Source organism: Echiichthys vipera (genome assembly GCF_963691815.1).
Source record: "Echiichthys vipera genome assembly, chromosome: 1".
NCBI lineage: Eukaryota > Metazoa > Chordata > Actinopteri > Perciformes > Trachinidae > Echiichthys > Echiichthys vipera.
The window spans coordinates 26,626,279-26,641,947 of NC_139826.1; the positions used below are offsets into that span (position 1 = coordinate 26,626,279).

The following is a 15,669-nucleotide window of genomic DNA, read 5'->3' on the forward strand; positions in this document are numbered from 1 at the left end:
CTGCAATTTTCCTAGTAAGAATGAGATTACATATATCCAGAATGTTCATCCTAGATTATCTAAGATGTAATTGTGGATATCTAAAATTGAAAGCCCAATACACATGAATGGCAAAAGTGACGTCATCATCCGTACTAGAAAGACTGACGTTGTTGATATCTGAAATCATCATTCTGACTACAAAAAAAATCAATTTTGACTAGGAAAAATGACACTATGGATATCTTAAATTTAATTACAGATAGGAGTGTAATTTTTTTAAAATGTTAAAACAACTTGCCATAGGGGGAAGTGTGTCTTGAAGACGCCAGTAGGAGCAGAAAGAGAGAGGTAGAGATACATTACTATCATCTGTCTCATTGTGCTGTCAGGACAAAGAGACAATTTCAGCATATATGAAAAAAAAAACAAGATATTTTTCCAGACAGTTTCCAACTTCATCTTTACGAAGTGCAAGCGTGGCTGAAGTAGAGGAGAGTTGGTGTTTTGGTCCGCCCCTCCCCATGTCTGCAGTGTCCTTGAGCAAGACACTGATCCTCTATTGGTCCAGATAGTTAAAGGGAACTCAATTGAGCATTGCCATCAAACAGCAGAACGTTGTCAGACTCATTTGAAGATAGCATCTGTTTTATTCCATTCATTCTTTGTTGTCTGAACCTGGCCCATACATTATCCACAATGCAACTTGACTGCTGACGGAGATTCAGGTGTGTTATGAGAGGTGGGCTACAGAAGTATGTAAAGCTCACTTCTTCCCCAGACTCTCTGCTGCTCCTATGTATATTCCTCGTGAAAATCTTGTATATACTTCAAAGAAAGTACACGATGAAGCAGGCACCAGTAAACAACACCTGGACACTCTCCATGTCGGGACATAGAAACACGTCCTTGTTTCACTTCCTTCCATTTGAATTTCTGAACATCCATAGATGTGTGTGGTGATCCTGATGTCTGGGACCAGGCTAGTAAGATGTCCGTCCTCAATATCCTGACAGTCTCCTATAAGGCAGAGGCTCAGGTTTGGATTGTCTCCTAATTTACCACTGATTCTTTAACTATCTTGTCCTTCTCTTGTTGATGTACGAGGAAACATCATTGTATCCAGATGGCCACTTGCTTGTGAGACAGCCGATTAGGAAACTATCCATGGCATCCCTCTCTATAAATAATAGTCGTGATGTGCTCGGCACTGCTTTGACCAGCTGCTTAACACAGAGGTTAATGCTACTGTAGAGGCTGCTCTAGAGGAAGCATTGTTGTCACTACAGCAAAGAGGACGAGAGACTGCATGTGTGCGCGTGAGAGAATGAGAGGTTAGAGCAAGGCATCCGGCAGAAGAGGCTGACACGTACAACCACCAGCTTCAATCAGGACTGCTACATACAGAGAAAGAATGACAAAGCCTAAACTTCCAAAGACAGCGGAGAAGAAGCCAGTGGAAGAGGAGAAAAAGGCTCCAGTGGAGGCACCAGCAGAGGTGGTGGAAGCCAGCAAGCCTGCAGAAGAGACGCCTCCACTTTGTGTGGTCGAACAGGGACCAGAATCCAGTAGTGAACCAACACCAGCAGACGCTCCTGCAGAGGCCGCCCCGAGCGGGGAAGAGGGCGCACCGGCTGACAATGACACACCACCAACAGAAAGTGGTCCCCCGGCAGAGGAGACCCCTGTGGAAGCAGAGCCAGAGCCGCAACCTGTTGGTAGTAGAGATTATTAATTTTGAGATGTTGGATATTTATCATTTAGTTTTGAGTAAATATAACTAAAACTTGATTATGTTGATATGTGTGAATGGGAAAAGTAGCTGCATATTCCAGTCCCCCAGCTGTGTACATGTTTGCAAGTGTTAAGCACATTTTAGTCATCACACTGTTGATGATTTGCTTAAAAAAACACATCTGAGTAAAATTTTTGTTCCGCACCTTTTTGTCCAGAGCACCCGGGGCTACTTATGAAAACAATTCCTGCTGCTGTGACTTTCTGCCCAACAAGGAAACCCTTGACCTCTGACAGGTGTTCCCATCATTTGCTTTACTCTGAATACTTAACCTCTGTCCTGTGACATGGAGCCCTGGCCTCAACTGAAATTCATCATCTTTCAGTGAGAACTTGTGTTGTCAACATGGAAATATATGGATGACTAAATATTACCTCGGAACAATGAGGAGATGTTCTTCTCTGATGCCATTTAGGCGATTCTTCACTTGTACACTGCACCATGCACAACTAGTTGTAGTATGAGTGTTACTCATCCCAGGTGATCATATTTCCAGTATTAGTCGCTGGATATTCATCTTAATTTGGGTAAAACCGCTGCAGAGATCGTTTAAACAAAAGTATATGAATCAACTAGCTGCTGGAGGTCACACCTCTAGATGCTAAAGTGACCTTTGAATCGACTGTGTTTGATATGATGAATCAGTAGTGACATTCACAACGTGTCAGCAGGAATTATTCATATTCTCTTCAGTCTCACTTAATAATTGAATGGCGATTTAGCAATCGATGACCATTATTTATCTCTATAATAGATATTTTCTTCTTCACCATAATTCCTCCTGACCCCTACAGTTTTACATTTGACATGAGTAAGCTTGTAAATAAGAGTAGAGATCCTAAATCTTAATGCTAGACACTAAAAATAATATTGCCTCGTCATTTGTTTGTTTGTTTTTCTACTTGGAAACAAGGCACTTTAGTCTCTGCAGCTAAAACCTTTCTGTGACACTGGCCGTTGGGCTTTTGACACTTCTGTGGTGAAAGTGGTGCGTGGGAAGTAGCTGATATACCTCAAAACTTTTTAATGCAAACTTGAATAGTGTCATTTCATCCCTGCGGGAAAGAGAGCACAGCAGGCACTTAGACGTTCAGCCCTGCCATGAACTCCACGTCAGTCAGGCAGCTCATCTTTCCCTGGATGACGTGCGCAGGCTTACAGGCTAAGACTGGTTTGATAACTGATAACACAACCACTGATATTTCAAGGGTTGAGCTTGGCGTGGTATTTGTTGGCTGTTGTCTGCAGTCTATTGTTAAACTGTACTAATTAACATCACTATTAGTAAATTAAATGTTCACTCTGGTTTCTCACACAACCAGGCATCACAGGCTCCCGATTGGGGGTCACCCCTATGTTCCCTGGTCGCATAAGCCTCTGCCTTCGCTGACTTAATTCAGAATTTTGTTAGGGTTAGAGGTTACGGTTAGGGTTAGGGGGTAGTATTAGGGTCTACATAGGCCTATTTGTCGTGGATTTCAGCACTATTTGTGGAAAAACTAACAGTCTGGGGAACATAGAACCCTTTTTTAAGAAAAAGGGTCCGATGTTCCCCGGTCACATACAAAGCGGGGAACATAGGACCTGGGAAACATAGGTACGTTCCCCTGGATTGTGAGCATGTTTTATGTCAAACATAAACTATACTGTAGTTACACCAATGTATTCCTTAATGCAAGATTACCAAATATGATAAACAAATAATACAACACAACTGTTTTTGCTATTTTAATTTCTGTTTTCCGTAGGTAAGTAAATTCAATTGAACATAAGAAGCCACCAAAATTGTGCAAGTTTATGCGGCTCATTCCACCTTAAAAGAAACAGTTTTTGTTATTTTTTCCTGATCAGGTTCATCCAGTTCAGTGTTTAATTCTGAATGTATTAATCCAACTGACTAACAAAGCCAATAATCTGCCCTCTGCCTCACCCTCAGCCCCCACGAGTGAGCCCATCGGACTCTGCGTGGACGACATCAGTGACACTTCCATCTCGCTGAAGTGGCGGCCGCCTGAGAGGATCGGCTCAGCTGAACTCGAGGGTTATAGGGTTGAGTACTGCAAGGAGGGCAGTAAGTGCTGGAGCCATCCGCCTGCATGCTTTTGATAAGGAAGGTTTTTTTTTTATAGCATGTATCATCAAAGTTTATGTTCACATCAGTTAATCGCAGCGTGGAGCAGCAACTGACCTTTCCACACAGGACAGTCAGATTACCAGAAGCTGTCAGATGAGAGAAGGATGAGAAAATCTCTGGGGTGTGTGTGTGTGTGTGTGTGTGTGTGTGTGTGTGTGTGTGTGTGTTATTACAACATGCTATAATGCAAATGTTGTTCTCCTCTCTCTTTTACTTTGTTTGCCTCTAACAGCTCACAGCTAGCCAATACAGACCGAAACAGTCTTTTCAATTGAAAGTCCTTAGAAGTTCTCAGTTCATCCAAATCCTGTACATGGCCAAAAATATGCACGCCACTTAGGGATGCACCGATCTGATACTGATATCAGACCGATACTGACTCAAATAGTTGAATCTATTTAGTTCAATTCTATGTTAAGATACTATATACATTATTTACTGATATTGTGATTTCTGTTTAAGTTTTGTTATTATTGTAATAATAAACAACAGTCCAATACATTTATATATGTTAGATTTTGTTTTACAAAGTTAGAAAAGCAATGTTTAAGTCAAGCTTTATGTTGTCTAACACAAGAAATAATAATGCCAGTCACTTCCACATAGTGAGGCATACCGCTTACCAAAGCCAGAGGCTCAGTGACGGTATTAGGAGGGAAATAGTCGGATGATTAAATTTGCAATGTGGTCATTTGGACAAGTCAATTTGTGCTGTTTTGATGCCACATGGTGTAAGGAACAAGCTAAAAGCAACGTGTAATCAATTACTGTTATCTTAAACCTGGAAGGCTAAGAGTGACTTCTCAGGAAAAAAATAAATATGCATACTAATACGAGAGTTTAGTAATTCCATGCTTTCGTCAACGTGTCAGTTTAGATGAATGCATTTCTTTCGGGCTGCCTCAAGGCCGTCAGCACGGTGATCTAATGACCACATTAGCCATTGTAATGACTGGGATTTTAGTTATATATGTGAATTTATTTGCCAAACTGAACTGTTGTTTCTCCTGTCGTGTGTTTCCTGGTCACAGCGGATGAATGGATTCCAGCTACTGAGGGTCTGACTGACAGGACGGCACTGACCATCAGGAATCTCACCACGGGAGACAAGCTGCAGTTCCGGGTGCGAGCCTACAACATGGCAGGACCCAGCGCTCCCACCGCCCTGGCTCAGCCTGTCACCATCAGAGAGATCATGCGTTAGTATATATAGATTTTGTGGTTTCTGACGACTCTCTGCTCCTTTAGTTTCAACCATTATATCTCATTAAACCAAATATTGCTCCTGATTTAAACTCGCCCTTCAGTCTTGAGCTTCCTCCGTTTTTGATTTCTCCTTTTTTGTGTTTTTTACTTTTACAGAACGCCCTAAAATCTGGCTCCCAAGAAATCTCCGCCAGACTCTCATCAAGAAAGTTGGAGACACTGTCAACCTTGTGATTCAATTCCAGGTGCCGTAAATAGTACACTTTCTTGAAATAATAATTAAAACACCAAGATGCTTTAGTTATTTCTTTACACAGTGTAAACACCAGAGAGACTCAATGTATGTTAGTCTGGGAGATGCAGGGAAAAAAGGATAAAATCCTGATTAAAATTAAGTTCATAGCAAAATTATTTTCTTTCTTCTATTATCTGGTACAAAATCATGAACTTTAAACTTTTTCAAATGTTTTCTAAGTTATGTACATATATTAACCATGATATGATATCAAACAAATATTTGTATACCACATTTCATACATAAAATGTAAAGTGCATTAACTGATAGTACGGCATTAAAAACAGAACACAACAGACAAAACACAACATACACAAGTAAAATATTCTAAGTTCATAAAACGGAATAAAAATATCCAATAAAAAAGGCAGAGAAATTAAAAGAAAAAGAACTACATCAAATGAATGCCTGCCTGAATAAGTTGGTCTTCAGGCTGGGTTGGGCATCATGTTTGTACCCGATATCATGGCAATCCATCCAAAAGTTGTTACCATGTTTCCATGTAAATGTTACTTCTTCCATCTCCAGTGACTTGTGACCTGCCACTCACTTCATCTTAAACTGAAACCCTTCATTTGCCTTTTTTGGTCATGCAGGGTAAACCCAGGCCGAAGGTCACATGGAGCAAAGATGGGGAGACTCTCAGCCCAACATTCGCTAGCGTGAGGAACAGCGATGTGGATACGATCCTATTCATCCGCAGGACGGAGAGAAAACACTCGGGGAAGTACGATCTCCAGGTGCAGATTGAGAACATGCAGGACACAGCAAGTATCACGCTGCAGATTGTTGGTAAGCAGGATGGCCGTGGGGATTAACAGGAATAGAAACAATCTCTGTAGTTACTCACATTTTATATTTCTCCTCTATAGATCTCCCAGGTCCACCTATGGCTCTAAAGATCACCGATATCTGGGGCTTTAATGTGGCACTCGAGTGGAAGCCACCGAAGGACGACGGTAACTGTGAAATAACTGGTTACACCATTCAGAAAGCTGACAAGAAGACCATGGTGAGCTTACGTCTGTTTCATATCATATTCAAATGAAGCTAAAATCAGGCTTCTGATGTTGATGGTAGGCGATTATTATGGCAATTAAATCACTTCAAATTTATGGTCGTAGGACATTACCAACATTACTTTATTCCCGACAGCTTATTGTAACCTCAACCATTCAAGGTCAATGCCTAACCTTAACCATCTTGCAAGAAATTTTTGCAGTCAAAATGAGGAGCAACAAATTTTCCTGCATTCGTCACCTCAAAATGCACATCAGTTACGGTTTTACTTCATGGATATTAGACATATTGACACTACCTAACCGGATTAAATTGAAAGTAGTTTGGACCTGGCCTAACTCTGGTCTCAAGCCAAGGTTACTGGGAACTGAGTGGAAAAACGTGACACCCAGAGGTCTTCTCAGAGGAAGGCAATGATCCATTACAAGCCTTTAGTTTTACCCGACAACCACCATCTGAGCTACTGTGAAGCTGCTTTTACAAACCTGAATGTGTGCGTCTGTACATGTGTGAGGATGAATGCTGCATGGACACAGAGGGATATTTTAGCCTCCCTTGTGACACATAAACTGTAATCAGCCAACACTGAGTGCACGATCGCCTCTGCGGGCCAAGAGTGAGGCATTATGGGCCGTTGAAAAGACTTCCAACTGGCATCGTCCTCCACCTCGAGCTGCCAGGAACGATGCCGGCCAGGAATGTCCTAATCTTATCCTCGTAGCCCTGACCTGGTGCGGACTGTCTGTACAGTGATGCGAGGCCATTGTTCTCCTGCCCGGCATATCTGATGGGTCATGTTTCAGTTTAGCCATTATTAGATCAAATTAATTTCACTTGCGTCTCTGTGTAGCAAGCTTGGGGATGCTGATTATTAAATGACCGATAACAATGTGCTGTGTACCTGTTAGATGTCAGAGATAACGGCTGATGCAGTTTAAATCTGCCCATATCTTATTTCATTCTTATACCTTAATAAAAACATTTAAACTGTGAGCAATTACAATACTTAGTTTCAGGTTTGTTATTAAGGTACAAATCAAATCAGTGATATATGAATGTTTTTGTATGATGTTATTTGCCAGATTTTAATTAGAAGAAAAATAAGGCCATGTGATGCGAATAACATGATTCGGCCTTTATATTATTAGTTATTTACATTGATTTTCACATTATAAGAGAGAGAAATTACTTCCTTATTACAACTCCCCACTAAGCTCACCATCAACCTTACCGCATTTGCATTTCTCATTATCATAGGACAAACTGTACTTGCACAAATATTTGATTTAAAGTGACTGTAGTTACATCATCAGGTGTTTTATAATAATTAATCCAGCCTCCAACTAGACACAGGCAGTGTTGTCCAGTGTAATTGTGCCCATGCATGGAGGATTAAAACACTTTGAGATGGTGTTGTGACGTGCTGTGAACACATCAATCCAAAAACACCCACTGGTGTAAAGTTGGGTTGAGGTCTGGTGACTGTGAAGGCCACAGCATATGATCCACACCATTTCCACCCGATCATTTAGTAACCTCTTCATATATGGAAGCTGTTTCTTTGCTCATTTATTCCCATTTTCCTATAGTTACATGTACAACATAAACTACATTTTAAACTGAAAACAACTGAATCTGAAACCTGTGTTTGTGATTCGTATGAAGGAGTGGTTCACGGTCTACGAGCAGTACAGGCGAACCAACTGCGTTGCGTCTGACCTCATCATGGGGAATGAGTACGTCTTCCGAGGCTTTTCCACCAACCTGGTGGGGCTCAGCCTCGAGCCCTGCAACTCAGTAGACAGTGCTTACATCCAGAAAACAGGTGAGCTCTGACTGCACGTACATAATTAGTACAAAGCAGTTAAGGTTCTGATTTTATGAAGAAAACAATGCCCAATTACCCAACTGTTCGTCTCTCTCTCCCCTCAGGTATCGAGTACAAGCCGCCCTCCTACAAGGAACATGACTTCTCCCAGGCTCCAAAGTTCACACATCCGTTGGTGAACCGTTCTATCATAGCAGGATACAGCACAACCCTCAGCTGCTCAGTCAGAGGAATGCCAAAGGTCAGTAGGGTCATCACATAATATGCAAAGGATGTTTGGCATCAAATTCAATCACAGATTTAAAGCAGTTCTTACCTTTCTTGCATGTGTCAGTTAGAAAACTCAGCGCTTCCCTCCAAAGTCCCACCCTTTTCCCCCTGCCTGACCTCTGAAGTACCTCCTCCACTGACACATTTGTTGAGAGAGAAATGCTGCGTTCAAGTGCCATGGGTAACCTGAAGATTCGGACCTCCAAGTGCGCTGGAATGCCTGTCAAAGTGGAACTTCCTACTAGTCAATTCGAGGGAGGTCGACATACCCTGAATTTGCTAGTAGGAGGTTCCACTTTGACAGCTATTCCAGTGCACTTTGCTTTGTTGGATGTCAGAATCTTCCGACTTCCCATGGCACTGGAACCCAGCATGAGCAGTGCAAGTGAAACAGAGCGACAGATGACAGGCAGGAAGCTCGGCAAATCACTTTTTTTCGGACCGAATAAAATTATTGGTCCGACTTTTATCAAAAATTTATGAGAATTGATTATTGATGAGTTTTTAACACCTGGTGGTTGTTTTTTTTACATATTAGTTTTACATGCTTATTAGAAGCATTTTAAGATTACAAAAGAAAAGTATAAAAATACCAGAAAGGTAAGAACAGCTTTAATCATCATAACTTTCATTGTAATGAGTAAAATATAAAACAACAAAACAAACCCTACTTGAGGCTCACTTTCTAGCTTTTCCCAGCCCATCGTCTCATTTCTCAGTTTGTACATCCTCGTGTCTTAGTTCCTCCCACCTGAGATAAGAGCGGAGGAGGCAGGCAAGAGATATGAGGAGTCGAGGCAACAGGCATTTAATGAAATGAGATGTCAGTTAAATACGCATGTGATTTTATATATTGCAGCTATGTGATGCCTCTAGTGCCAAAGAGACTTCCACAAAAGGATAAACCTGTGCATCCTCGCTGATTTTAAGGAATTGCGACATCCTTAATTTGATTGAAAGGACGCAGGCAGGAGGATGTAAGAGAGAGAGGAGACGAGGAGGCACAAAGTAGAGCAATGATAGGCTTTCAACCATTATCATAGTAGCTGTTATGATTGAATTCAGATTACTTTTAGGTCTTTCTGTCTGTGTTTGCATAAAAGTTAAACATGGAAGTTCAGTCCAGACTTTGAAAACAGCAAAACAATCAAAACTCAACTTCCTCTTCCACAGCTGTTTCCAGAGTAAGAATTGATAAGCAACTTATCCTCAGTGACACCGAATCCACCAGATGAACCAGGGATCATGGTTGTTAATGGCCTAGTACTAATTGATGGCTGAATTGTGCAGTAGTAAGAGTATTGCAGATTGTGGAAAGTATCACCTGACATACTTTAATACTCTGTCCTAACTTGTTAGCCCAAAGTGACCTGGTATAAAAACAAGATGGACATCTCAAATGAAGCAAAGTACCGGATGCTCAGCAAACAAGGCGTTCTGACCCTGGAGATCCGTAAGCCCTGTACATTCGACGGGGGAGTGTATATGTGCAAAGCAGTCAACGACAGCGGAGAAGACATAGTGGAGTGTAAACTGGAGGTCCGCCGTAAGTATCCTGCTGGATGGTACAGAGACAGAAATGCACGTGTTTTCTTTTTCACAACCCACTTAGACGATCCTTTCCTCTGGCATTTCCCCCTCTGTTGCATTTAAAAACAAACATATTTTATCATGAATGTCAGTCTGTTAAGAAAAACATAATTTGGTGTATATATGAGAATCAATATGTAGTAAGAATGTTCCTCAGATTTAAGTATGTCACTTGATTTTCCTGTGGTGGAATCTCTAAACACTTTCCTGGAAAAAAAAGAACTTGTCTATGATTACAGGAAGAAAGAAAATCCCCAGAGAAAACTGCAGAATTTACAGAAAACTGAAATAATATTGTAAAAAAAAGCCTCATCTCTAGATACAATTTTTGTTGTTGTTTATGAAGCATTATAAGACAGGAAGCTCAAATCAAGCAATCTGATTGGTTCATAGCCATGGTATATTAACCACTTACAACGTCTAAAGCCCAGTTCAGACCAAAGATTCGCGTTGCAGCAGTGTGAACTGACCCGCCTCATCTGGACTTCAACGGCCGATGTTGTCACCTGCGATTTAGCTTTTCAAATCGCCAGCAGCTGGTTTTGGAACGTAAGACATGCCATCTGTTTCAACAGCAAAGTCCGCTGGTGAAGTCACTTAAACTGTCAGCTGGTTGAAATGGTAGGCGCAACAAGAGATGGAGAGAGAGAGGGTCGAGCGAGCAATACAATGAATAAGGAGAGTGAGCACCATAATCCAGAACAAAGCAGTGAATCCGGGAAGTAAAAACTGTATTTTTGCCATTTCATCATAACTAGAAATGCAGCTGTAGCAAGTATCTCACTGTCTACGTCCTCATTTATATTTTATAATGCTACAAATTATATCCAGCTACGAAAAAAAGCCTGAAAAGTCGGAGGTTAGAACGGGAGTACAGAGAGTCCTTGTTATGGAGATGATACATCGTCTCACCTCATGTCACTGGTCTAAACGGGCAGGTTTCAGAATGTTGCAGACCCGCACGTTGCACGTAATTGCAAGTTTCAACTAATCTCGTCGCAAATCTTTGGTATGAGCTGGGCTTACGTTCTTTGCTCAGTCCAGTCTTCAACAAAAGTCGGAGGGCTTTAAAGTCAGATGATAATATGTCAAAATGTGTTCACACTTTGTCTTTGCTGCCCCCAAGTGGACAAAAAAATCTGTTACCGTGAGTGTAGGTCATGCAATTGTATTTCCTTTTTACACAAATAGGGATGCACTGTTAAAAAACATGTACTATTACCTTTGAAACTGCTACCACTAGTCAATGCATCAAGGCCTCTGTATCTTGACTTTTGTTCCTGTCTTTCAGCTCAAATTGCTAAAGATGAGAAAAAGTAAAGAGGGTCGAGTTGCTGACTGAAGAGAAGATCCACTTGTCTCCTGCATGTTCACAAGAAACTCTTCACCTGCATCACAAACTGTGTTTTTAGCCCATATCCTTTTTTTTTTGTTTTGTTTTTGTTTTGTTTCTGCACCACTTCCCTCCTGGAATCATCTTGCATCTCGTCATACTCACTGTTGCTAGTATCGTGTGTGCCACTGGAAGACTGAACTCTATGCTCTTTTCTCAGAGTAGAGATGAATGAAAAGTGGTGTCCAGTAAATATGCACAATAGTCAAAGGAATTTGCAGTATTAATGAAATTAACTTATGAACTGTCATCTTGTTTCTCGTCTATTACAGCTGAGACAAATTGTAGTGTTTGGATTTGTTTGTGCTTTCAAAAGGTCCATATAAATGCTCCAAAAACACAAGAGTGAGACTTTTCATTCAGTCATGTTACCAAGTAGTGGCATTATGCTACAGTGTAGTCAGCAACGGTGCACAAGTTGATACCATTCCCAAAATTGCCATCATGAAAGCTGTAACAGCTGTGGTATTCAGGAAATGCAAAGAACACACCACTGATACCCAGAAGTCCAGAGCAATGGACAGGAGTTGTTGAGGGCTTTAAATTTATTGTAATAAAGCCTCGCTAAAGCCAGAGGTGTGAGGCATGTGCCTAATGTGCACGCCACAGAGGGATGTGTGCGAAGGCCTGGAATAGCTATGATGTCCTTTTACCACGGAGGAAATGCGTCAGTGAAGAGGAACACATGGCGTTGTTCGTCGAACATCACTCGACAGTTATTCCTTTGATGCCTCCGATGTAAATACTTCCTGTGGTCTCTCGACATACAGCTGCAAAAGAGCCAGCGAGCCTTTGTACATGTCACAGCTACTAACGTACACGGGGGAATACCCCCCCTGTGCCTCCACTTCCACGGGTGTTTTGACACGGGGTTTCACTAAAATCCACAAATTACATGTGAAAAGGCTACACGGTTCACAGGTAGCGGGGCTTCTAAAATTTCATGTTGGTTCCTTTATACAATCCCAGAGGTTATTTTTCACTCATCACCAAGTTACTGCTCAGAACACGAGAGAAGGAGCCAGCAGTGGTGGACACGATGACTGGAGGTGAAAGGAAACTCCACTGAACGGCACAAATGTCTTATACGTGTTAACAGGCCTGGAAAGGTCACTTTTAGACAAAACATGTCACTCCTAAAGTTATGTCTTCATGTGCAACTTCAGCTGAAACAGTTTAATAATACTGTCCGCCGCTAGTAGCTCTGTGAGGTGCAGCAGTATTTAGAATAGATAATTACTTCAGCAGTGGTAGAAAACGTAGTCAGAAAAGTAGAAATACCAAAGTATTTTCTCAAGTTAAAGTACAGTCAAAATGGTAGACAGGTAAAAATTATCACATACTTTAAGTTATTTATGCAGTACACACTTAAATATTGCAGCAGGTCAAGGTGCTGCAAATAAATACATATCTTAGTTGATATTTTGTATTAATCTGAATCTGCGAGTCAAATAAAAAGTAGTGGAGTAAAAAGTGTAGAAGTACAGAGCTGCATGAAAGCATGAAGTACCCCAGTATTGTATTTGAGTACTCTCCACCACTGAACATCAGCATGCTAAAATGCTCACGACGCTAGCATGCTGATGTTTTAACAGGAATCATGTTTATTGTGTTCCCCATCTTAATTCAGTGTTACAACAACTGAGGTTGACTGAGTGTTGGTTAAAGTGAAACCTGATGACGGCTCTAGATGAAAAGTTAAAGTTATATTATGAGCATCAAAGCTATTACAAATAAACTTCTGGGGAACATGAATGCCTGCGCCTAATTTCACAACAATCCATTCAACAGTTAAGATATTTCACTCAAAATCAATTATGAATCATTAAAATATATCAAAATGTTTGTTGGCTATCGAGTATATGTTTAGAAATTTGACTGGTTACATTTTTTAAACTTTGACCTCATTATGTCGTCAGATGAAGAGTAAGGAACATTAACACCTGCACAAAATTTTATGGCAATTCCTCCGATAGTTGTTGAGATATTTCAGTCCGGACCGTTGTACTTTTGGGACACTTAATCTTACTGCCAACTAAATGTGCATCATTTCTCTTCAGCGGTTGAACTATTTGATGGTTCTCAGTATGTAAGAGTATGTAAAATGTTTGGTAAGAAGAACAAACCTTGTTGAGTGCGTTTACACTCTGAACTCCAGAAAGCATATTTGGATTTCTCATAAACGGGCTCTAGCGTATCACCGGGATACTCCACAAACCTCATCATAAACAGGTTCTGCATGTCCATGTAAACCAAATCACTGAGTTCACAGTAAATTCTCCTCTGAGAGCCGGTTTAAGACACTTCCACCATTGTGCAGCATGTCTGACAGATGTTCAAGGAAGAACTCTGCTGGGTGAAAAAAATGTGTCAGATTTTAGTCAATATTTTCATGTTCTATGACATAATGCAATGTTCAGAATTTCCAGTCCCTTAAATCAATCTGTGCAGCGACTTAAGCTGCTGCATTAGCCAGAAAGGTGTGATCACACAATATTTTTTTTAGTTTAAGTTTAAAATTTCAGATATACAGTGCATCCGGAAAGTATTCAGTGTTTCCCTTTTTCCACATTTTATTACGTTACAGCCTTATTCCAAATTGTATTAAATTAATCTGTCCTCAAAATTCTACACATAATGCCCCATTATGACCACTTGAGAAAAGTTTTCTTGAGTTTTGAAAATGTATTAAAATTAAAAAACAAAGAAATCACATTTACATAAGTATTCACAGCCTTTGCTTAATACTTAGAACCATCTTTGGCAGCCTCTACAGCCTCAAGTCTTTTTGAATATGATGCCACAAGCTTGGCACACCTCTCTTTAGGCAGTTTTGCCCATTCTTCTTTGCAGTACCTCTCAAGCTCTATCAGGTTGGATGGGAGACGTCAGTGCACAGCCATTTTCAGATCTCTGCAGAGATATTCAATCAGATTCAAGTCTGGGCTGTGGCTGGGCCACTCCAGGACATTCACAGAGTGGTCCTGAAGCCACCCCTTTGAGATCTTGGCTGTGTGCTTGGGGTCGTTGTCCTGCTGAAAAATGAACCGCCGTCCTAGTCTGAGGTCAAGAGCACTCTGGAGCAGGTTTTCCTCCAGGATGTCTCTGTACATTGCTGCATTCATCTTTCCCTCTATCCCTACTAGTCTGCCAGTTCCTGCTGCTGAAAAACATCCCCATAGCATGATGCTGCCACCACCATGCTTGACTGTAGGGATGGTATTGGCCTCGTGATGAGCAGTGCCTGGTTTCCTCCAAACATGACTTATATAAATAACTTGTGCCTTTTACTAAGGAGTGGCTTTCGCCTGGCCACTCTGCCATACAGGCCTGATTGGTGGATTGCTGCAGAGATGGTTGTCCTTCTGCATGGTTCTCCTCTCTCCACGGAGGAACGCTGGAGCTCTGACAGAGTGACCATTGGGTTCTTGGTCACTTCCCTGACCAACGCCCTTCTCCCCCGATTGCTCAATTTAGACAGCCGGCCAGCTCTAGGAAGAGTCCTGGTGGTTCCAAACTTCTTCCATTTACGAATGATGGAGGCCCCTGTGCTCATTGGGACATTCAAAGCAGCAGATAGTTTTCTGTATCCTTCCCCAGATTTGTACCTCGAGACGATTTTGTCTCTGAGGTCTACAGACAATTCCTTTGACTTCATGCTTGGTGTTTGCGCTCTGACATGCAGTCAACTGTGGGACCTTATATAGACAGGTGTGTGCCTTTCCAAATCATGTCCAATCAACTGGATTTACCACAGGTGGACTCCTTTAAGCTGTAGAAACATCTCAAGGATGATCAGTGGAAACAGGATGCACCTGAGCTCAATTTTGAGCTTCATGGTAAAGGCTGTGAATACTTACGTAAATGTGATTTCTTTGTTTTTTAATTTAAATACATTTTCAAAACTCTCAAGATAATGTTTTTCACGTAGTCATAATGGGGCATTATGTGTAGAATTTTGAGGACAGAGATTAATTTAATACAATTTGGAATAAGGCTGTAACGTAATAAAATGTGGAAAAAGTGAAACGGTCACTGCAGTGTTTTCATTTTAACACAGAGGGAAATTAAAATGGTCGTGTTCCTCCAATTTTTATTTATTCACAATTTTTTATAGAATTTATTTTTCTACTTGAACAGAATAAAACAACTCAGGGAG

General features: G+C 41.1%; 1 protein-coding gene across 1 annotated transcript in view; it reads left to right on the forward strand.

The window, feature by feature from the left end:
- The window catches only part of mybpc3 (myosin binding protein C3), a gene marked incomplete at its 5' end in the record, with an annotated part of 37,692 nt that extends 25,935 nt beyond the window's left edge, over nt 1-11,757 (forward strand). Inside the window, 9 exons of the mRNA XM_083920362.1 lie at nt 3,711-3,845; nt 4,940-5,107; nt 5,271-5,359; nt 6,006-6,201; nt 6,282-6,421; nt 8,095-8,254; nt 8,362-8,498; nt 9,887-10,073; nt 11,409-11,757. Of these exons, the coding sequence (XP_083776488.1) occupies nt 3,711-3,845; nt 4,940-5,107; nt 5,271-5,359; nt 6,006-6,201; nt 6,282-6,421; nt 8,095-8,254; nt 8,362-8,498; nt 9,887-10,073; nt 11,409-11,437 (1,241 nt within the window). The 3' untranslated portion in view covers nt 11,438-11,757. The remainder of the gene's footprint in view (nt 1-3,710; nt 3,846-4,939; nt 5,108-5,270; nt 5,360-6,005; nt 6,202-6,281; nt 6,422-8,094; nt 8,255-8,361; nt 8,499-9,886; nt 10,074-11,408) is intronic.
- Between the last annotated feature and the right edge of the window lie 3,912 nt (nt 11,758-15,669).